The 23,945-nt window shown below is 42.2% G+C and overlaps 1 protein-coding gene across 1 annotated transcript in view; it reads left to right on the top strand.

Annotated features, from left to right (window-relative positions):
* Positions 1 to 12,993, top strand: part of SMIM20 (small integral membrane protein 20) — a 15,946-nt gene extending 2,953 nt beyond the window's left edge. Inside the window, 2 exon segments of the mRNA XM_011935638.1 lie at positions 11,498 to 11,554; positions 12,338 to 12,993. Coding sequence (XP_011791028.1) covers positions 11,498 to 11,554; positions 12,338 to 12,375 — 95 coding nt within the window. The 3' untranslated portion in view covers positions 12,376 to 12,993.
* Positions 12,994 to 23,945: the final 10,952 nt, after the last annotated feature.

Below are 23,945 nucleotides of genomic sequence, written 5' to 3'. Positions count from 1 at the left end.
TTTTTTTTTTTTTGGAGACAGGGTCCCACTCTGTCACCCAGGCTGGAGTGCGGTGGTGCAAACAGGACTCACAGCAGCCTCGACCTCCTGGGCTCAGGCGATCCTCTTGCCTCAGCCCTGCACATAGCTAGGATCACAGGCACTTGCCACCACGCCTGGCTAATTTTTTCATATTTTTTGTAGTGATGGGGTTTGGCCATGTTGCCCAGGCTGGTCTTGAACTCCTGACCTCAGGTGATCCACCTGCCTTGGCCTCCCAAAGTGCTGGGATTATAGGTGTGAGCCACCATGCCCAGCCTCTGGTTCCATTTTGATTAACTTGGCCAACTCTTTTCTGGGGATCATAACTGATTCTTTTTTCTGAGACAGAGTCTCGCTCTGTCACCCAGGCTGGAGTGCAGTGGCATGATCTTGGCTCGCTGCAACCTCTGCCTCCCGGGTTCAAGCAATTCTTGTGCCTCAGCCTCCCAAGTAGCTGGGAATCCAGGCATGCACCACAAGTCCTGGCTAATTTTTGTATTTTTAGTAGAGGCAGGGTTCTGCTATCTTTGCCAGGTTGGTCTTAAGTGCTTCACCTCAAGCGATCTTCCTGCCTCAGCCTCCCAAAGTGGTAATGTTACAAACTGACTGCTGTAACATTTGTAATGGGCAGTGTTTACACAGAGTTTTCGCCTTCCTTGCCGGCAAATGATTCTTTTAAACAGGTAAATATTGCTGAACAGGTAATATTTGTGGGAAGTTTACTGTACGTTTGGCACTCTTCTAAGCACTTCCTACGTATTAACCCATTTAGTGTTGATAACAACCCTTTGTGGCAGCTGCTATATGATCATCATCCCCATTTTATATGTGGACAAACTGAGGTGCGAAACAGTAAAATTACTTGCACAAGGACCCACAGCTGATGAGTCACAGATCTGGGACTTGAATTAGTATCCTTAATCCCTAAACCAAGACAGCATACTGCTTGTCTAAGGGGGCAAGAAAAGGCAGTAGGGGAGATGAGTGTCTACATAGCCTACTAGATGGATGACCCTCATCTAAGTTACTTCAGCTCTCTGAGCCCTGCCTGTTTCCTCATCTGTAGCAGTGTAGTTCACTGGATTGAATTTACGGGGTTTGGGGTGAATTAAATGAAGTAACAGGTGTAGAAACACCTAGTATATAGTCTTATATTAGACATTTCATTAAAATATTTACAAAATAGTGAGCCACAAGGGCGGGAATGTGAGACATGGAGATTTTAGCAGGTGGATAGGCCTGGAGCTGGCTGACCTCGCAGTAAACCGGGGTGAGGTGTTCATTATCAGGTCACAGAAACCCACTGTGTGGTGGGAGCTTCAGCTCATTCCAACACATTCAACTAGCATTTATTTAGCATCTCACTCTCTTTTTTAGAAGAAACCTGGATTCTGGCAATGGCTAGGTACCTGGCACTGTGCTGGGTGTGGGCTGCACCTAACCAAACAACATGGTCAGTCACTTCCTTCCATCGTGCTCTTCCCACCCTTGTCCTGTCCACCTCGCTCCACCCATTCCTGGGACTGAGCTGCTTCCATTGTGCCCCACCTACTGCCCATTCTCTACCGAGCAGCCACAGTGGTCTTTTCTGGTGACTTTTGGTTGCTGGTCTCTATCTTATTTGCATTTGTGGTCAGAGAACGTGAACTATATGAATTTGATTCTCTGACACTGGTCAAGATTTGCTTTGGGGCCTGGTACAGGTCAGTTTTTGTAAATATTGCCTGTGTGCTTGGAATGGTGGCTATTGTTGGGTACAGAATTCTGTATCTGTGTATGTTAATTACAGATTAAGCTTCTTAATTCTGTTTGTATTTGGATGTCCTGCGGCCATGTTATTAGGTGCGTACAATCTAGAATATTCTGGATAATTTTTTCTAAGTATTATTATATAAGAATTCTCTTTATTTCCACTGTTCTTCCCCATCTCTATTTTATCTGATTTTATTGTGCTACCGGATTCCTTTCTTTTTTTGTTTTTGTTTTTTTTTTTTGAGACGGAGTTTCGCTGTTGATGCCCAGGCTGGAGGCAGGCTGGAGGCTGGAGTGCAATGGCGCAATCTTAGCACATTGCAACCTCCGCTTCCCAGGTTCTAGCAATTCTCCTGCCTCAGTCTCCTGAGTAGCTGGGATTACAGGCGCCCACCACCACACCTGGCTATTTTTTGCATTTTTTAGTAGAGATGGGATCTCACCATGTTGGCCAGGCTGGTCTCGAACTCCTGACCTCAGTTGATCCACCCACCTCAGCCTCCCAAAGTGCTGGGATTACAGGCATGAGCCATTGTGCTCAGCCCAGATTTCTTCTAATATTTTCCTGGCTTATCTGTTTCTCTCCTCATACATGCAGCCTTTGTCCTTATGTGAATATCTTAGAACCAACATAAACTAGATATTTTAATCTGACCCGTTAATCTCTTTTAACTATTAGATTTAATTAATTTTAATTTATTCTATTTACTGACATGTTTGCATTTATTTTTTTCACCTTATTTTGTGTTTTCTTTTCTTTCTTTTTTTTTGAGAGAGACAGAGTCTTGCTCTGTCACCAGGTTGTACTGCAGTGGCAACTACTCGGCTCACTGCAACCTGTGCCTCCTAGGTTCAAGCAGTTCTTCTGCCTCAGCCTTCCAAATAACTGGGATTACAGGCGCATGCTGCCACACCCAGCTATTTATTCTTTCTGTATTTTAGTAGAGATGGGGTTTCACCATGTTGCCCAGGCTGGACTCAAACTCCTGAGCTCAGGCAATCCAGCGGCCTCAGCCTCCCAAAATGTTAGGATTACAGGCATGAGCCACTGCGCCCGACTTTCTCTTCTATTTCTATGCTTCCTTTTTTCTTCTTTTCTGCCTCAAGCCTTCTTTATTCTTCTCTTCCCTCTACTAGTTTGAAAGTTTTAAATTCTATTTGTGTTCTTTTGTAATTAAAATTTAGAGTTAGCCAGTATCTTTACCCTTGAACAATACAAGGTCCTTATAATGCCTTAGCCTTTGTCCCAGGCACCTTTCATAATATATTTGTCCTGCCTGGTGCCTATCACTCAGCAAATCAGTTAACACCAGGACTATTGTATCTGGTCACTGACTGTTTATCTTCACCTGCGTTCTTTACCTACCGACCCTTCTTACTCTCACTCCTTTCTAGCTTCAGTTTTCTTCCTTCTGGCATACATCTGTTACTACTTCTTTGGTAAGAATTTGTAACTGGGAAACTCTGTGTTTGTCTGTTGGAAAATGTGTAGAACTGCAGGTCTTCTGCTGTGGTTTTTGAAAAGTTTGTTGTCACATCATCCACATTTGATCATCTCACTTGCTTAATTACAGTGCTCCAGTAACCCTTTGGTGTCTTGGAAGTCCAGCCAGCGGAGGGTTATTGAAGTATAGTTATATGCTGCATCATATTTTGACCCGCGATAGACCACGTGTATGACAGTGGTCCCAAAAGATTATCATGGTGCTGAAAAATTCCTGTCGCCTAGTGATTCCCTGATGATCCCGATCCTGTGTGGGCCTACGCTAATATATGTGTTGTATCTTAGTTTCTCACACAAAAGTTTAAAAAGGAAAAAATAATAATAATTTTAAAATAGAAAGATGCCTGTAGAATGAAGATATATAAAGAAAGAAAATATTTTCGTACAGCTATACATGTTTGTGTTTTAAGCTAAATATTATTATAAGAGTCAAAAATATTTAAAAATTAAAAAGTTTACAAAGTAAAAAAGTTAGCTAAGATTCATTTATTACTGAAGAAAGAAATTTAAAAAAATAAATGTAGTGTAGCCTAAGTGTGCAGTGTTTATAGAGTCTGCAGTAGTGTACAGTAATGTCCTAGGCCTTCACATTCACTCACCACTCACTCACTCACCCACCCAGAGCAACTCCCAGTCCTGCAAACTTTATTCATGGTAAATATCCTTTATGGGAATACCATTTGGAAAATATATTAGACAGTGTTTTTACTGTACCTTTTCTAGTTTAGCTATGTTTAGATATACAAATCCTTACCGTGTTTACAGTTGCCTGCAGTATTCAGTACAGTACCATGCTGTACAGGTTTGTAGCCTAGGAACAATAGGCTATATCACATAGCCTGGGTGTGTAGTAGGCTACGCTGTCTAGTTTTGTGCAAGTACACTCTATGATGGTCGCACAACAATGAAATCCCCTAAGGATGCATTTCTCAGAATGTACTCATACAGCTGAGCAACACAGGACTGTATGTTATTAAGAGCAGTGATCATATTCACTCTTTACAAGCATCACTCGGATTGATATATGTGAACTAGAAGCTGGAAGGGTCAAATCTGAGGACAGGAAGGCCAGGTACAGGAAGGCTGTATTTCCTGTGACCTCGGGGAGAGGTGACTGTACCCTAAACCAGAGTGGTGGCTATGGGAGTGGAGAGAAGTGACTGCATTTGGGAGCCACATTTAAGAAGCAAACTGGTGGGTGTGGTGGCTCACATCTGTAATCCCAGCAGTTTGGGAGGCTGAGGCAGGAGGATCGCTTGAGCCCAGGAGTTCAAACCAACCTGGGCAACAGAGCGCAAGTCTGTCTCATTTAAAAAACAGAAAAGAAGTAAATTCTACACGGGTTTGTGGCTGATTAGCTACGGGGCAAAGAAGAAAAATGGCACCCAGTGTTCTGGCTCCAGCAGCTGAGGAGATGGAGATGCTGGTCATTAGCAAGAAGGAACTGGTTTTAGGGGTGAAAAGACAAGTTAGTTTGCTTTTGGGCATTTAGGTAGCTTTTGAGGTTGAGGTAGCTGATGTGCTCTTGGAGATTTCCCATGGACAGTGGGCTATACCGATCTGGGGCTGAGACGCCGGATGCGAGCTGTAGCTGGAGATGGAGCATCATCAGCATGTGGCTGGAAATCAGGTCTCTGCAGTAGGTAAGGGTTCCCAGGCAGCGTTCAGAGATTTTAAGGGGCAAGCTGGCCCAGGACAGTGTGCTGGGGAGCACCAGTGTCAGAAGAACTGAAGCACAGGCGGTCAAAGGAGGAGAAAGGCCCACTAAGGAGACTGAGGAGGAGTGGCTAGACAGGTTTCAAACCGGGAGAGGCATCAGTCACAAGCCCCATAAAGACAGCTCTTCATGAAAAGGGAGTGTGGTCAGCAGGGTTATAGGCTGCTTAGAGACAGTAAAAGAGGTAAGTGAAAATATCTATTATATTTAACAGAAAGAGGTGAAGAGTGATTGGTTATCTTGTTAAACATGCTTTCAGTGGTTTGGAAGTAGGCAGAAGGCAGGTTGCAGTGGATTGAAGAGTACATAGTGTATTAAGTTGACTATTTATAGATGTTTGTCTGTATGGAGAGGAGAATGGCAAAGTTTCCAGCAGGTCACAGGGTCTGGAAAAAGTTTTGTTTTAGTTTTGGCTGGAAGAGATGGAGGGCCAAGAAAGTCTTAGGCAGAGAAAGCTGCTAGAGAGAGAAGACAGTCCACAGAGTGGGAGGTGGCATAGGATCCTGAGCTCAGGTAGAGGAAAGAGCTGTGGACCAAAGGCAGGGCACCTCTTCCACCAGCTCAGGAGGAAGGATGGCGTGGATGCTGCCATATCTAGGTTTGATGCTGGCAAGTTGTGGGGCACTTCCAGGTGATGGCGTCTATTTCCTTTCTGACACAGGAAGTCAGGTCATTTATGAGTAAGAGGCACCAACTCTAGGCCATCCTCTCCCTCCTTGGAGCACTGTCTTCCCTGGGCGTCTCCACTGTGGAAGGTCCTCCTGGGTTTGCTCTTTTGCTCCTGCCTTTCAGCCACTCCTGTTAGCCTTTCTTGTTAGACCTTCTGTCCTGACTGTCCTTCATACATTTCATTCCCCAGGATTCTGAGACTACTGGGCAGAAGCCCATCAATTCTTGGATGGACAGGGCAGAAGCCTAGTCCCTGAGAACTGGGTTATTAGTAAAAGCAAGACTTAGGGCCGGCAACTGGCAGTCCATGGAGAGCCAAGTGTCAGATCGGTTCGGGCCCTTCACCTCTGCCAGTATGGGTATAGGGACAGGTACGTTCTAGGGTCTCTGCTGGAACAAGCATACAGGCAGCAGAAAAGAAGGGGAAGCCTGCTTAGGTGAAACAACGCCAAGGAGATCTTCTGTGGTTGCAGAGCAGGCAGCCACTATCACCAGACTGCTTTATTGGATTTCATTTTGGAATTCAGCATGATCTTCAGCTCTTTTGTTAACTCAGCAAGGCTTTCCTGAGTGTTATGTGGAGTACAAGGTCAGTTCTGTACATGATACCTCAAGTACTGAAATGAGCACTGGGCAGATGATGGCATCAGTGGGTCAGTGACCCAAAACCAGAAGTCTGGGTACAGTTCTGCTGTACTTCTGGAGGGAGTCCCAGACGCTTGTAGCTTTCACCGTGTTGGCATAGTGTGTTTGGTCTGCAGAGGTCACAGTTAGGGAAGAGTACAGATGGCTAATCTGTCTTTGTTTCCTAGAACTAGACAGTGACCCTGAATATGGCCTTTTACAAATAGCATGCATTTGAGGCCAGCCTGTGAAATTAGACAGAATGAGATATTTTCTGTGATCTTCTTCATTTGAAATTTTAATTGGATGTTCAGAAGCATAAAATCATAGGGTTTTGCCAGAAGGGGCTTGAGCTCATTTGCAACCCCTCATTTAGTGACTTGTCCAAGGTTATTCAGCACATTAGTTGCTGGGTGGACACTAGACCCTAGCTCCCTTGACCTTGCCTGTACTTAATGCCCTGCCTCTCGATGCCTTGAGACAGTGAAGAATGTTCAACAGCCAGCCAAGTGAAAGGCCACAGGGGAGAGCTATGAGGCCTCCGTTCTCCTGCTTCTTGGTCCTGTTGATTTCTGCTGCACTTTGCTGCCCCAGCCCGAAAAGATGCTCTGCCTAGGCGGCACAGGGTACTAGAGATCACCGGATGCAGAAAGAATTCTTACCTTGTAAGAACATTTTCCTTATGACATGCCAAGCACTTAGAATATGCTTTTCAGTCCTTTCCCCGTATAATTGAATGAAATGCACAGGCTGACCTGGTCGTGTTTTCTAACTGGCATTACACAGTTCCCTGGATTCAACCAGGCCCCGGTGAGGAAACAGACCTGTTGACACTGTTGGGAGGAGTGCAGTGCTTCAAGTGCCCACTTGGTCCCCTTCAGCCAACTGGGTCACACTTGCTCCTGTGGTCACTTGGTTTGCCCCTCAGTCCCTGGTTCTTTCTCGTCACACTTGCTTCTGCGGACATATGGCTTCCCCTTGGCCCCTGGTTCCCACTCGCCACCAGTGAACCTCCAGTTCTGGAATACCCCAGAGGCAGATGGCGTATGTGTCTAGGTACCAGCAGCAACATGGCTGCCCTGAAAACTTTGAAAAAAATTTTATATTTGCTGCTTTTTAAAAGATCGCTTCTTTGAAATAATCACCATGAAAGAATCAAAATGGTGTTGGACTTTCCTATGCGTGTTATACAGTTATGTGGTTTTTGTTAGTTAAAAAAGAAACTCAAACTTGGGGAGGCTGAGGCAGCAGCGTCACTTGAACCTGGCAGGCAGACGTTGCAGTGAGCCGAGACCACGCCACTGTACTCCAGCCTGGGTGACAGAGCAAGACTCCATCTCAAAAAAATGTAAATAAATAAATAAAAGAATCTCGAACTGACAAAAGATCCAAGAACAGTGCAGTAAATTCCTATATTGTCCTTCACCTTGATTTACCAGTTGTTAACATTTTGCCACATTTGCTTTCTGCCCCATATATAACATATATAGATACATACATATATACAGATACAGTTATATTTCTATATATTATAATTATTACTGTTATTTTGCTGAACCATTTGAGAGTAGGTTGAAGACATTGGGAGCTTTCATTCCTAAACACTTCAGCCTGTATTTCTGAAGAACGAGGACATTCTCTTACATAATCACAATACGGTTTTCCAATCTAGGAAATTTAACATTGATGCAGTGCTATTACAGTTTGAGCATTTCTAATCTGAAAATGGAAAATGCTCCAAAATCTGAAATTTTTTGAGCTCCAAAATGACACAAGTAGAAAATTCCACACATAAGTACTTAATATAAATTTAGTTTCATGCACAAAATTATTAAAAACATTGTATAAAATGGTCTTCAGTCTATGTATGTAAGATGTATATGAAACAAATGAATTTAATGTTTAGACTTGGGTCCCATCCCCAAGATACCTTGTTATATATATATGCAAATATTCCAAAATCTGAAAAAAATCCTAAATCCAAACCAATTCTGTTCCCAACCAATTTCAGATAAGGGAATATATTCAACTTGTATGGAATATACAGCCACGTTCAAATTTTGCCATTTGTCACAATTCAAATTGTGAGTTGCTTTTGTTTTATTTTATTTATTTATTTTTCTTTTTTGAGACAGAGTTTTGCTGTTTCACCCAGGCGGGAGTGCAGTGGCGCAATCTCAGCTCACTGCAACAGCCGCCCCCCAGGTTCAAGTGATTCTTCTGCCTCAGCCTCCCAAGTAGCTGGGATTGTGGGCACCTGCCACCATGCCTGGCTAATTTTTGTATTTTTAGTAGAGATAGGGTTTCGTTATGTTGGCCAGGCTGGTCTTGAACTCTTGACCTCAGGTGATCCGCCCACCTCGGCCTCCTAAAGTGCTAGGATTACAGGTATGAGCCACTGCGCCCTGCGGAGTAGCTTTTATTTTAGCTATTTATTGGCAGGAGGAAATGGGGAGGTAGATTCCCAAGGTCATACCCTGCACCAGCTTTCATTTGCTTTTTTGTTTTAGGTTTCTATCTGCTGGTCCTCCACTAGAGCACCCTCAACCAGTAATCCTGAGACTGCTGAGGGAGCTGGGGCTTGGGTGTCCTGCAGTAGTTGCATTGTTGTGAATGTTCAAGTAACAAGTCACACAGTCAATATATTTCCCAGTGTGGACATTTAATATAAGGATATGTTTTTGTTTTCAAAGACTTAAACATTATTAGGTAGATTATTTTACTACCGTACAAAAAAAAATTAGCCACTCTGCATGTATTACTAGTTTTAATATTACACTTTGGCCCCTGGACTAGAGATAACGTCCTCAGTTAAAACTACAAATCACACCACTGCCTTAGCACCAGGGGGCAGAGTCGGGCTTGCTGAGACACTGGAGTGGGGAGTTTTTCTACCCAGTGTGCCATAGTTGGGTTTAAATCATTTCACTCCTGATAGAAATGTACTCACTAGTGAAGTTGGTAATACGTTTATCCTGATTTTTTTACGTAGTTAAACCCCTGACTTCTGCCATTACCCTTTTCCTGAGGTTTATATACATTTGCTGTTTTCCAAAGATAGGGAAATAGAAACTTACTATCAACCTCAATCAAGATGCATTGCTAAATTGTGAGGGACTAGTTTCCGTTTTCCTTTTAGCGTATTCTGCATTCACAAATAAAGTGTCTTTGTGTTATATCATGAATTTATATAAGACTGCTTTGGCCTTAGAGTATTTATAAAACATTAATGGATTAAAGAACCAGGGGATGTAGATAGGACGCTAATACCTGGTTATCATTTGGTAGGAACTGGCTCAGCAAAGTGGTTTAAATTTCCTGACCAAGCCAAACTACAGAGGTGGTTGCATTAGGACAAGGATTATAAAGAGATTATGGTCTATTTAAAATAAATCTTCAGCCTTGCTTCAGCCTCATTAGCAATTAGCAAGAAAGTGTGAAGACAGGGATTTCTTTCTCTTCACTTGGTTCTCCATTGCATCATAAGAGGTTAGAACACAATTAGGCATTCTGTCCTTGCCACCAAAAGTCAGCTTCCTTTGATGCTTGGCAGTCTGCCAGCTTCTTTTGCTTTGCAGTACCTGCCTCTGGAGAACATGTTTGGTACACCAGGATGTCTGATTTTATTAAATCTCTAAGTCTAGAATGCTTTCTGATAATTATTTTTTAAAACTCAAATCTAAAAAAAAAAAAAACCTCAAATCTTCCCTCTTCCATAGTATCAGAAAACAGACCTTTTAGTTATAGAAAATTATTTCTATTTTTGTTCCTGGCAAGGCTGATGACTGGGCTTTTACATGTTGGCATCTTCCAAGAGCATGTTCAAGACATCCATGCTTTGAGACTTACATGTCTATAGGGTGCTGGGGCTCAGTTCTACAATGATTTAATGTCTTAAGAAATGAGGATACCTTTTGTGTTGAGTTATTTCAGAAAGTCTAACATTTTAGAGGCTCCATAATATCCACTCTAGATGGAAGAAATCTTTTGATGTATCTTGAGAGAATCTTGGTTGCCATTTACCCGCTCTTTTTCAGAGAGGAACAGTGAAACCATCAGGCCACTTGTTGCCTGTAATAGGCCTGAGTATCCTATGTGTTCTCTCCATCCCTCTTAGACTTGCATATCAGGATTCCCATAATCCCCGTTGCCCAGTGTTTTATTTGCCACAGCAAAACTTAGTATTGATAAAACTATCAGGTCGGTCATTTAGGATTGACTTTCTGTCTGTCACATGACTAGAGAAGCAAGTTCAATGAATATTAGATTTGGCCAAACCCTGTTTCTTGTACCTTTATGTTTGTGTAACTTTATGAGAATCCAGAGGCCAGAGTAAAGAAAATGGCCTGATACTAAATAAGAACTAAATGTGGATTTAAAGAAACACTCAGCCTGATTAAAACAAAGGTCCGATTATGACATTTCATTACTATAATTTAGTTGTAAACGTCCTTCAGCTCTAAGACTTTCTCCTGAAAAACTGCCATTTGTTTGTCAAGATACTTAAAATAATAACTCTTTGTTTTCACAGACCTTGGGTTTATTCTAAACTACTTCGAAAGATGTGTCAGAGTGCTTCAAGCCCACAGATATGAAATGCCCAATTTCTCTTGGCCCTTGCCTGTTGGACATCTCCAAAAAGACTGGCTTAGTTGCTGTCGCTACAATGCGCTTACTAATTGGCACAGCACCTGCAATCAATTAGGGAAGCTTCAATTATCCAAACCAAAGCCACCCACCCAAAGATTAATTTTCTGCTCTATTTCCTATCAAAAACATAGCATATTTAGCTCTGAGTCTAGTCCTTCAGTGGAGTGCATTTTAGACATATAAACTACATCGTTTTCTTAATTGTACTTGTTCCTCCAATTCAGCAGCTTTTCCCTCGTGATATCACACCCACCAGTTCTTTCAAAATTGTTCTTTTTTTGTTGTTGTTTTCTTGTCTTTCCAAAATGCTGAGATCACAGAGAAAAGATGTTAGTTGGGGAGCTTTTCTTTTGAAGTATGGATTTCTTTATTCTTTTGAAAATACCCAATCTCTTTTGCATTATAGGATCTAACTTCCACAACCTAAAAGCTCTGCATAATAGCATATCTGAATTTAACAGCACTCATAAACACTGTTTTCTAATTGTCCCATGTAAATACAAAGATTTCTCTCTCCCCGCCCCACTTCTAAAGAATGATGTTTCTCTCGTGTTTCTCAGAGAGGGAGCAAGCCATAAATCGGGCTGGAATTGTTCAAGAGGATGTGCAGCCACCAGGTAAACTGAAAAAACAAAAATCAAAACCAAATCTCATTTGTACTACTGTGTTGTGTGGTTTGTGTGTATTTGCCTTGGCATGGAGAGTAGGAAAATGCCTTTTAGCTTAGAGACAAGATTGTGATTTTGCTATTTATTTCTCAACGGTTGCCATTTATAGATGCCACCCAAGATTTCATTCTCATATTTCACTCCAGAATACTTTTTGCATGTTTGCCAGGTTCCTGTTTTCCATTTTATAAGTGGACATAAAAATGTTAACAAGTGCGCGATTAGATATGAGACCTGAATAGCTGTTTGGCCGACTTATTTACCAAGCACCTATTTAAACACTCCCCTCATGGGAAAATAGTGTTTACTTGTCAGCTATTTGAATTGATGTGGGGTTCTGCTTTGCACAAGGGCTGAAAAGCTTCCTTTATGACTGAATGGTTAGTTCCTTTAAGAGGATCCAAGTTAGCCAGGAATGAGAGGTTTCTCATTTATTAACCAAAGCTCTTATAATCTGTGGCAACATTCTTTTTTATTTGTTTATTTTTAACTAGGCCAGATGTAGGTCTTCCTATTATGGGGTACAATTCCTGAGCCATTTAAAAGTCCCTTATGGCTGCCATGGCTTCCTGGCCATTTAATGCCAGGGTTCCGGCAGCCTGCTCACACCATCTCAAACTACACTGTAAATTGCACAGCTCAATTCTGATGTCATTTTGTTTGTTTGGGGTGGAGGAGAGTGGAAGGACATTTAAAAATGAATCCTGTTTTTGTTCCTGTTTCTTTCCATAGGGTTAAAAGTGTGGTCTGATCCATTTGGCAGGAAATGAGAAGGCTGTCACCAGCTCTGATTAAGAAAGGAGATTTCTTCATGCTTTCAATTCTGCATGGGGTACAGTCAGTCACCTCACCAGAGAATGATGGCTGGAGAAGAAAACTCCGTAATACCATAAATAAGAGTGTTTGTAATAAAAGACTGTGCACAAGGATTAATATTTCCCTTCTTAAGTATCAAAAGAACTCTGGAACAAATTATACCATTAGGAAGGTTTTCGTGATTCAGTTGATTTTCCAAAAATGAAGCTATCTCACCCAGCTGGGTTTGGAGCAATCTGCTTATTATTCTGTCGTTACCACTTACTCAAGTGAGCTGTGATATGAATACAAGCAACCAGTGGGCTCGGGAAGGTCCGGGTCTATTTTGCCATCTTCCAGATAAGAGATTTCAGTAAAAAACTGCCATGCTGAGCTGCCTTATAGAGCTCTTTGAAAATGTTCAAGTTGATAAAGCTCTTTGAGGACAAGGTACTTCGTGCACCTCATGCTGAAGATTACACCATGTTGGAAAATAAATATGAAGCAAGTCAAACTAGATGCATACACTTGTGTAGAAATCAATAATCAATTAGTAGAAGTGAAAAAATAAACATTAAAATGATTTATTTCTACTTTGCAGCAGTGTCTTTTCGTAAATCGTCTTTTGTAAAGCAATTAAATTACAGTGCCGAGAAGTACAGTTTGACTAGATTATATTTGACTAGATATCTGTGTGCGATTCATCTCTTTGTACTCAGGTAAACATTTTAGAGGCAAATAACAAGTTTGTTAAGACAAATATTATTGAATGGTGATGCTCTACCAGGTACCTCACTAGGTGCTGCAAAGATGAAAGTGAGAAGACAGGTTGAGTATCCCTTATCCAGAAAAGCTTGGGAACAGAAGTGTTTTGGACTTGAGATTTTTTTGGATTTTGGAATATTTGCATATATATGATGAGACATTTTGAGGATGGCACCCAAGTCTAAGCATGAAATTTATTTCTGTTTCATATACTTTATACACATAGCCTGAATGCAGTTTGATACAATATTTTAAAATAATTTTGTGTGTGAAGCAAACTTTTGACTAAAACCATCACATGAGGTCAGGTGTGGAATTTTCCAATTGTGTTATGTTGGTGCTCAAAAAGTTTCAGATTTTGGAGCATTTCAGATTCCAGATTAGGAATTCTCAACCTGTCTTCCTTCCCTTCCTCCCTCCCTCCTTCTTTCCTTCCTTCTCTCCCTCCCTTTCCTTCCTTCCTCCTTCCTTTGCTCTGTCTAGCCTCTTACTAGATGATATGCTTCTGAAGTAGCACACTTTTTTCATTTTTACATTGGAATGTCTTGCATATTACTGTAGGCTGTCTGTGAGCTGCCTGATGACATAATTTTATTATTGTGAACCTGGAGTTTTTTAACAGACAGCTGGCCCAATTATGTAATTACTGTCAAGAAGACATAAGGTTGATAGTTCTAAAACCAAAGTCAACATTTTTGGTAGGCATTCCCTAACATTTAATTGACTTACAGTTCACAGTTCACAATCCAGTAAAAGAAGTTGACTCATGAGTGGTACATTTGACCATTTCTTTTTTTTTTTTTTTGGAAAGGGCACCAGGAAGTTATATAACTTAGAGTCAAACATTCTGTGGGAGCATGATTGAGATTTCTTTATGACCGAAGCGAGCATGTGGTACCATCTGCTTTGGAAGATGTCCAGGCTAAGATGACTGTGTCTGAGTTCTGTAGAGAAGAACTATGGGGACTCAATTGACTGTCTTCGATGGAACAGACCCAGATTTATCTCCTGAGTGGAGTCTTTGTCCTGGGCCTGTTCCTGCCCTCAGCTCACCTCTTTGCAGAGATAAAGGGGCTGTCTGTCCTGCTCAGTCGCCTTGACGTTTATAAAAGGATCACTCTTCATGTTGCCAGAGATGTTAACTTCAGACTCTCTGCTGTCCACACGTGACAGAGGCCAAGTTGTAAGAGATGCTATTTATGAGGACTGACAGAGGGCCTTGCGATTTATCCGTGAGTTTCCCAGGTGTGCCCCCAAGATGACGACAGAGCGCTTGAAAGAGGGGGTCCTTAGTCAAATCCATTTAGGAAACAGAGTTAAAGTTGATTATGTTTATTTGCTTCTACTTTTTCTGATTTCCAAGAAAGGCACAACATTTCCCAAATATATTTGATCACAGGACAGTTTTTTTAGATTATCTCTTGGAAGTTGGGAACAAGCAGCAACTTTTGGGGGAAATCTTTATGTCAGAGATTCTTAAACTTTTTACTCTCAGGACACCTTTACACTCTTAAAAATCAAGAAGTCCAAAGTGATTCTGTTTATGTGGGTTACATCTATAGATACTTACTGTATTCGAAATTAAAACAAATTTGAGAAATGTTTATTAAGTCACTTCAAAATATTAATAACAAACTTATAGGTTAATATGACATTTTTGTGTGAAAAACTTATTTTCCAAGACAAAAAATAACTTGCAAATCTCCTTAATGTCTGGCTTAACAGGAATAACTGGATTCTCACATCTGCTTCTGCATTCGGTCTGTTGCTCCATCACACATCACGTGGCCTCTGGAAAACTCCTCTGTACACATCCACAAAAGGACGGGTGTCAAAAGGGCAAAAAAGCTCTAGTAGTTTTCTAAAAATAGTTTTGACCATACAGACCCCCTGGAAATGTTTCAGAGACCCCTAGTGGTCCCTGGACCACACTTTGAACCCACTTTTTTTCCCTCTGTAGTCAGGACTTTTGAGAATTGTGTATCTGGATTGTGTTGATTCCTTTAAGGAGCTACTTGTAATGAACTATGCTTTGGCATGTCCATATTCAGGGTAGTTAGAAGCGGAGGAGAGAAACTAAAGTTTCTTACTGCTATTACTGCAATGAAGTCGGGATCTTCATTTTCAATGTCAAATAACATCCCCTTTAGGAATACTTGAATTTCCATTTTTAAATCTCAGAACCAGAAATAGCAACATTGCTGAATAGTTGGGACTTTTCTCTTGTGAGATTTAATTGTGTAACTTGGTTCTCTCTTTGTACTGGCTGTCAGGAAGCTCAACCACATTTATAGATTAGCTTTTATTTTTATTTATATTTATTGAGACAGGGTCTTACTCTGTCACCAAGGCTAGAGTACAGTGGCTCAATCATGGCTCACTTCAGCCTAGACTTCCCAGGCCCAAGTGATCCTCCCACCTCATTCTTCCAAGGAGCTGGGACTACAGGCTTGCACCACCACACATGGGTAATTTTTTTTTTTTTTTAAATTTTTCGCAGAGACAGGGTTTCACCATGTTGACCAGGCTGATATCAAACTTGGGTTCAAACCATCTGCCTGTTTTTTTGGCCTCCCAAAGTGCTGGGATGACAGGTGTGAGCCACTGCACCCAGCCTGCAGACCAGCTTTTTAAAAATGTTGAAGACCTTGTGGAATGTATCTTGGCCATTACCTTACATTCACTTCATCCCCCAAACCCCGCCTCCCGCCCTTATTTTCCTTCCTGCTTTTCACTTCAGTTTTCTATCTTATATTGCATGTTAGACCCCTTATTTTAAAATGAGGCAGGGCATAAATAATATATATTCACTAAAATAATCACTTACACTCTGGTAAGGAAAATGAAGTAAGTTCACAAATAACGACTAACGTAACGTAGAATACTAAAAGTGCCTTTAAAGAGGTCGGAGTATCAACTAACACTGGACATAGGCAAACCCCATGTTCCTGCAGTCCTGCTTCTGGCTATGCAGCAAGAGTGCATCTACAAGTTTACCAAAAGACATGTTCTAGAATGTTCATGGCAGCACTGGAGGCTACCCAAATGCCCATCAGCAATACAATGTATGAAGAAACTGATGTATTCACAGGATGGAATAGGATACAACAGTGAGAATGAACAATACAATCTCACCAACAATACTGAATAAACTAAGCCAGTTGAAAGAGTACATACTTTTAGGTTCTAGTTAGATGAATGAAAACAGGCAAAATTAAACCCTACAGGTAGGGGTCAGGGTAGTGGCTCTTCTGTTTTTTTTTTTCTTTTGAGACAGAGTCTCACTCTGTCACCCAGGCTGGAGTAGCTGGGACTACAGGCACGCACCACCAAACCCGGCTACTTTTTTGTGTTTTTAGTAGAAACAGGGTTTCATCATATTGGCCAGGCTAGTGTCAAACTCCTGACCTTGTGATCCACCCTCCTTAGCCTCCCAAAGTGCTGGGATTACAGACATGAGCCACTGTGCCTGGCAGGATAGTGACTCTTCTTAGGGAGGGATGGGTAGGGACTGGGAAGGGGCACAAGCAGGGGTTCAGGGTGCTGTTGGGTTCTATTTTTTTAACCTAGGTGCAGGTTACATTGGTGTGTTGAGTTTCTGAATATTCATGGAAATGTACAAATATGTTTACTTTTCTAAATATATGTTGCACTTCAGTAAAAAAGTTTGGTTTTTTGTTTTTGTGTTTAAGTGCAGAGGCTGGGCGCAGTGTCTCATGCCTGTAATCTCAGCACTTTGGGAGGCAGGCAGATGGCTTGAGCTCAGGAGCTCGAGACCAGCCTAGGCAAATGGCAAAACCGCATCTCTGAAAAATACAAAAAAAATTAGCCAAGGTTGGTGGCATGGGCCTGTAGTCCCACCTACTTGGGAGGCTGAGGTGGGAGGATCGCTTGAGCCTGGGAGACAGAGGTTTCAGTGAGCTGAGATCACGCTACTACACTCCAGCCTGAGCGACACAACAAGATCCTGTCTCAAAAAGAAAAAACAAAGAAATAAAGAAGAAGAAAAAAAGTCCAGAGATACATTTTAGAAGAAAAAGAGGTTGCATCTAATTGTAATATCAGGGAACTTTCCATGTTGTCGTTCAGTGGCAGGAAGGATGGTAAGATCATGTAGATTTTGGCGGAAAATTAGGAATACTGTATGTAAGGTGCCTATTATAGTATCTGGAACATGACAGGGCCAGATAAATGACAGCCAATCATAGATGGAGTAGCTGACACGAACAGAGCTATGGGAAATGAGATTCAGACCTCCAGTGGGTGATAAAAGTGCAGAATTTGAGAGCTGCTTTGGTTTGGATGTAGGTGTGGATGGGGAGATCACTATACCGTGGGCTTTACCTGTCCTGTGCACCGCTGTATCCTGCCACCTGGTGTGGACTTGGTGTAGAGTGGGCACTTGGTCAGTATTTGGAGGGATGGAATGATTAAATGATCAACTGAAAGAATGAGTGAATGGAGGAAGGCAATGTAGTTTAGGACATGTGGCAGACTCCCTTAAATGTCAAGCTGGTATTTCTTACTTAACTTAGGAGACATGAAGCATTTTAAGTAGAAAGTGTTCTGAAAACTTTAAAACCAAGCCAGCATGCTTTCCCCAGAGCAGTTCTAATGGTAGTTGTAGCTGGAACAGTTCAAGGCTGTTTGTTAACTGTCCACAAAGAGCTAAATACAGAAATGAAGCATAAGCATTTAGAAATTTTGAATCTGATAGAGCAACACTCAGGCCTCCCTTTTTTTTTTTTTTTAATATTGTCAAATTTCTAATAACATTACTTTTTAGTAAATTTTACAACGGTCCACCATGGATTGGTAGCTAGAAACAAACAAAACTGTGCTCGGGCCCAGGTAGTTTGAGAAGCACTAACCTCAAGGATGGATCCCAGACGGTGTTTCCGGGTCCATGCCAGTCCGAGGCTCACAAGTCCTGTGTGCTCAGCCGACTGAAAGAGTTCCCTGCCTCCCAGAGGCTCCTGTGTTCTGAAGCATCAGCAGATGAAAACCCCTTGTGTCTTAGCCCTGGGCGGGACTTCATGGACATGCGGTTTCAGTCTTCTGGGCTTCACTCACACCTGCTGCGTGCAGTGAGACCTGCTGCGTGCAGTGAGGCCTTCTGCCATTCATTCTTCCTGTTGGTAATAAAGCGTAGAACTCATTGCGTCCTCTGTGCATGGGAAGACAACTGGAGCACCCAGGAGGCTGCAGTGCTGATCCATGGACCATGCCTGGGGGTGGCATTCACTCTCCAGGGAGCTCTCCTCCCTAGAGCCGGGATCTCAGCCAGAAGATGGCAGCCAGGTCATCCTTCCTGGGATCGCCAGCTGATGGTAGCACCTGGGTGACCCTCACTCTTAAACGCTTCGGCTCTGCTTAGTGGTGGTCCTCCAGCGGTAATCACCTGAGCACGCTGAGAAGAAACAAGGAGTCACTGCTCCCCAGGAGACATGAGGAAGCTGAATATGGAGACTCCAAAGTCTTCTCCTCTCCCTAGGAGTCTCTCTGTCACCACACATGACTACAATAAGATACCAAACAATCAGGTGTTTTCCAGACTCTTTTGGTTGCAAGTGACAGAAAACGCAACCCCAAATGGTGCAAAAAAAGGTGTTTACTCATATGATTAAAAACTCCAGAGTCACGATCATTTTTTATCGTCACAATCAAACATGAAATGAAAAGAGTAATTATATCCTTGTCAGTGGTCTTAAAATGTCCACATTTTTTTCACTTCTGAGGCTGTTTCATAAATTGATAATCTTATTTAAAAAAAAAAAACTGTGTACAAAGATGTTCATCACAGGATACTAACAACAATTTGGAAACATTTAAGTCTAGAACTATGGTAAATGTGTTTGATGATCTATGAGAGTCATTTAAAATTATGTTTAAATTTTACTTGTACATATTTTCTTTTAAAATATTTTTAAATAAGTATGTATTATTTATAATGATGTGCATATACCCTAACTATTCCTAAAAGTATGTTTACATGTACATGTATGTTGTACAGTGTTAGGGATCTCAAAACATTACCAAATACTTTTTCATTCATTAACTTACCTACTTAAACATTTACTGTGTTTAATCAATCTCAAAATTGATTGATGAAAATCAACTTAAAAAAAGGGCTGGGTGTGGTGGCTCACACCTATAATCCCAGCACTTTGGGAGGCCGAGGCAGGCAGATCACTTGAGGTCAAGAGTTCCAGACCAGACTGGCCAACATGATGAAACCCCATCTCTACTAAAAATACCAAAAAAAAAAAGTTAGCTGGGCATGGTGGCAGGCACCTGCAATCCCAGCTACTTGGGAGGCAGAGGCAGGAAAATTGCTTTAACCCGGGAGGCAGAAGTTGCAGTGAGCCAAGATCATGCCATCGCACTCCAGCCTGGGCAACAGAGCAAAACTCTGTCTCACGAAAAAAGAAAGAAAGAAAAAAATCAGTAAAAGTAATTATACCCAGAACCTTCAAGAAAGAGTCATGCTGGGTATCCTAGATAGTCACAGGATTGGCCTGTCCTGGTAGACATTTTTCAGCTCTCTGTGCCCAACATCTTTTTCCCTCTTTCATGGTCACATCTACTTCTACCCTCCACTCCCACTTTTGCTCATCCCTGACCCATTCTATCTCCCTGCTTGGGTGGAGCTGACTTCACCCCATGCTCCAGGAAGAAGCATGTGGTCCAAGTTTGGCCAATCAGAATACTGTGCAGACTCCTGCCCACATGGATTGGATCCAGGATGAGCATGTGACCCAAACCAAGCTAATCAGGTCTAGCTAGAGTTAATGTTGCCTGCTGGCTTTGTGGTCAGACTGGAGGAGCTGTTGTTCACCAAAATTTGGAGCTGTTGGCAGCCATCTTGCCACCATGAGGGCACAGCTAGTTTGAGACTATATCAAAGTAGAAGGGAGATATTCAGGCCTCCTGGATTCACTTGTGTCCGAAGCAAAGATATCTCTGAATTTAAAAACAAAGTCAATAAGGTCCCTTTTTGTACCAATTTGGATTTTTTGTCACTTGCAATCAAAAAAGTATTGACAAGTGTCTTAGTTCATGTTGTGCTGCTATAACAGAATACCTGGGACTGGGTAATTTATAATGAACAGAAATTAATTTGGCTCAAAGTTCTGGAGGCTGGGAAGTCCAAGATTGAGGGGCCAGCATCTGGTGAAAGCCCCCTGCTGTGTATCATCCCATGGTGAAGGCAAAAGGGCAAGAGAATTTGGGTGGGGGACAGAGAAGGGGGCCAAACTCATCATTTTATGAGGAACCCACTCCCAAGATAACTAACCCACTCCCATGATAATGGCATTAATCCATTCGTGAGGGCTCTGCCTAATCACCTCTTAAAAAGTCCCACCTCTCAACACTGTTGCACTGGGGACTGAGTTTCCAGCACATGAACCCTAGGAGGCACATTCAATACACAGCAACAAGGCATCTCCATTTTGTATTTTAACTATTTTTCTGAAATGTAATCCACATGGCATATCTGCCTTAAATAAAAGATGTTAAATATAATTTAGTCTTCTCTTTATGACTTGGGCTTATTGTTATTGTACAGTTGTGCCTAAGGGCTGTTGGGGTGGGTCAGACAGTTACCCCTTCATTCTGTGATGGGGGACATTGCTGTGCTTGTGAGATTACTGGCTTTTCTGGTTTTCTTATCTCTGCCCTGTCTCACAGCTGTAGAGAGCAGATTCTGACTTCCTCTGATTTGCTCTTTCTAGTCTGCAGTGAGATTGGAAAGCAGTTAGCCAAAATGCTGGAATCTGGCATCAAATGAAAGCAAATGCTTTTAGTGTGGGTTTAGAGGCTCTGGTATGGATAAATTACAGTGTTTTTGTGATGTTTTGGCTGCCTTGAGGTTTTTTGGTATTTGCTTTCTGTTTTTGCATTGTTCTGGATGGATGAGGTTTCCTGATGTTTTTGTTGGTTGAGTTTTGTTTTTTGGGTTTTTTTTTTTTTTTTTTACTGTAACAAGATTTTCACCACTAATGGATTGTGCAGTGTCAACAAAACAGCTAGAGTTGAAACGTTTTATAACTTAGCAAAGTTATTCAGTTTTCTTCAAAGAAGGAAGAGTATCCCACAGCAGTTCTCTGAACATCAGGCTAATCTTTCACTTGTTTTTCCTCTTTCCTAAAACACCCCCTTTATTTTTCAACCTCTAATATAGCATGCACTGTCTCGCAAGCGGAGAAAAAGCATGGTTGTATCAGAGGAAGCAGTGCACTTAAGGCAGATGTGGAATCAATTTGGGCAAATGTGAGTTGCCAACGTCTGTACTTTTCTGCTAGTATCTGTGCCCTGGAAAACATCAGAGCCACTTAGGCCTCATAAATGGGATGCGGGTAAACATGTATAAGGGGCACACAGCTTGCCGCCTTTGCTGGGCTGAGTGAAAACCCAAAGGGGTACACTCCCTCTGAGCAATCCTAATGAAGACAACTGTGTTTAGAAAAACATAATAACCAATGTCTGGTTTTGAAATTACTAGGAAAATGGCAGCTCTGGTGCTTCATCTTGTGAAATCAGCAAAATCTGCTTTCTAAGATGGCTATTTTTTATTTTTATTTTTCCTCTCCTTCGATATGGACTCACACTGCAGACATAAAGTGCCCGAGCACAAAACCATTCTTTGGTTTTTATAATCAAGAGAGAAGCACCAGTTTTCAATGGTCTCTGAGTTGTGGAACAAGTTGGGCAGTGGACTGAGAATCCCCAAAGGGTTGCTTCCATTTTTTCAATGACTAAATGCGTGACTCCTTGTTCAGTTTCAGCTCCCCATTAACTCTGCACCAGCTCTTGCCAGACACAGTGGTTTTCAGGGAAAGCCTGAAAGGTAGGTCCATGAGTTGTGGAACAAGTTGGGCAGTGGACTGAGAATCCCCAAAGGGTTGCTTCCATTTTTTCAATGACTAAATGTGTGACTCCTTGTTCAGTTTCAGCTCCCCATTAACTCTGCACCAGCTCTTGCCAGACACAGTGGTTTTCAGGGACAATGTGAGTAATTGCAGGGAGTGAGTGTCAGAGTCCTTGCTACAGCTGGTCCCCAAGGCCCTGGCCTCCTGGATGTGTTTTCAGTAAAGGAACAGGAAGACAAATGAGAGCAGTTGCTTCTCTAGTCTCTAGAATGCCTAACGCTATCACACAGATATGGCAGGTATTAGGAGCTGAATTGTGTCCCCTCAAAATCCCTATGAATGTGACTATATTTGGGGATAGGGTCTTCAGAGAGGTAATTAAGAAAAAACAAAACAAAACAAAACAAACAAACAAACAAAAACAAGGTCATTAGGGTGGGCCCAAATCCAATGAAAAGAAAATTAGGACCCAAACACACAGAGGGATGACTGTATGAAGACATAGAGAGAAGACAGCCATCTACAAGCCAAGGAGAAAGACCTTAGAAGAAACCAACCCTGCCAATACCTTGATTTTAGACTTCCAGCGTCCAGAATTGTGAGAAAGTGAATATCCATTGTTGAAGCCACCCTGATTGTGGTTCTTTGTCATGGCAGCCCTAGCAAAGGAATACAGTAGGTGCACGGCAATGTCTGTTGGTAACAATCACAACACAAGGCAGCCATGCCATTTCATGGGAAATGAACAGTACACGCTTATAAAAAGCCAAAGAGGGAAGTGATCCCTCAAAGCTGGTAAGATCAGAGGAAGCCTTCTGTGGAGGAAAAAATTTAAAATTGATCTGGAGGCCAGGCACAGTGGTTCATGCCAGTAATCCCAGGTGGGAGGAATGCTTGAGCCTAGGAATTGAAGACCAGCCTGAGCAACCTGGTGAGACCCTCTCTCTACAAAAAATAAAAAAATTAGCAGGTGTGGTGCTGCATGCCTGTAGTCCCAGCTGCTTGGGAAGCTGAGGTGGGAGGATTACTTGAGCTTGAGAGGTCGAGGCCACAGTGAGCCATGGTCATGGCACTGCACTTATTCAGCCTGAGTGACAGAGTGAGATTCTGTCTTAAAAAATAAAAGGCCTGGAAATAATTGTAGTGTTTAGCTAGCTGAAGAGAAAAGGGTGTCCTACAAGGATTGAAGATGGACAGAGGGATGGAGAGGCGCTGAGGGCTGTGCGTAGATACGCTGGGCTGACGTTTCCTCCACAGGTTTATCTCTGCCCACCTTCCCACAAGGGTAAATCTGAGGAAGACGTTCAGCCTCTAGCTAATGCCATGGTCCTATGAAACAAAGAGATTTCATTTTAGAGAAACATTCACAGAAAGTGATAGAACAATTGTTAAAAGTAAGTAATCCCAGCACTTTCAGAGGCCAAGGCAGGCAGATCACTTGATATCAGGAGTTCCAGACCAGCCTGGCCAATGTGGCGAAACCCTGTCTCTACTAAAAATACAAAAATTAGCCAGGCGTGGTGGTGGGTGCCTGTAATCCTGGTTACTTGGGTGGCTGAGGCAGGAGAATCGCCTGAACCCAGAAGGCGGAGGTTGCAGTGAACTGGGATTGTGCCACTGCACTCCAGCCTGGGCGACAGAGTGAGACTCCATCTCAAAAAAAAAAAAAAAAAAAGGTAAGAACTCTGAAATTAAGACCACCCAAGGACAGATCCTGGCTCTACTTACCAACTCTATGACGTTGGAGGAACTCCTTAATCTCGTTCTAATTCAATTTTCTAATCTCTAAAATGAGGAAGCCCCTTTCCTCCCCTTCCTTCCTTTACTCAAAAGAAAATAAAATGAGGATAACGCCTCCCCACTCCACACCCCTCTTTGAAGAGTCCATGAGCAATAGGGGAGGAGCA

Source organism: Colobus angolensis, unplaced genomic scaffold (assembly GCF_000951035.1).
Source record: "Colobus angolensis palliatus isolate OR3802 unplaced genomic scaffold, Cang.pa_1.0 Scaffold146, whole genome shotgun sequence".
Taxonomy (NCBI): Eukaryota; Metazoa; Chordata; class Mammalia; order Primates; family Cercopithecidae; genus Colobus; species Colobus angolensis.
The sequence above is the reverse complement of the archived record's forward strand: the minus strand, read 5'-3'. Positions and strand labels throughout refer to the sequence as shown.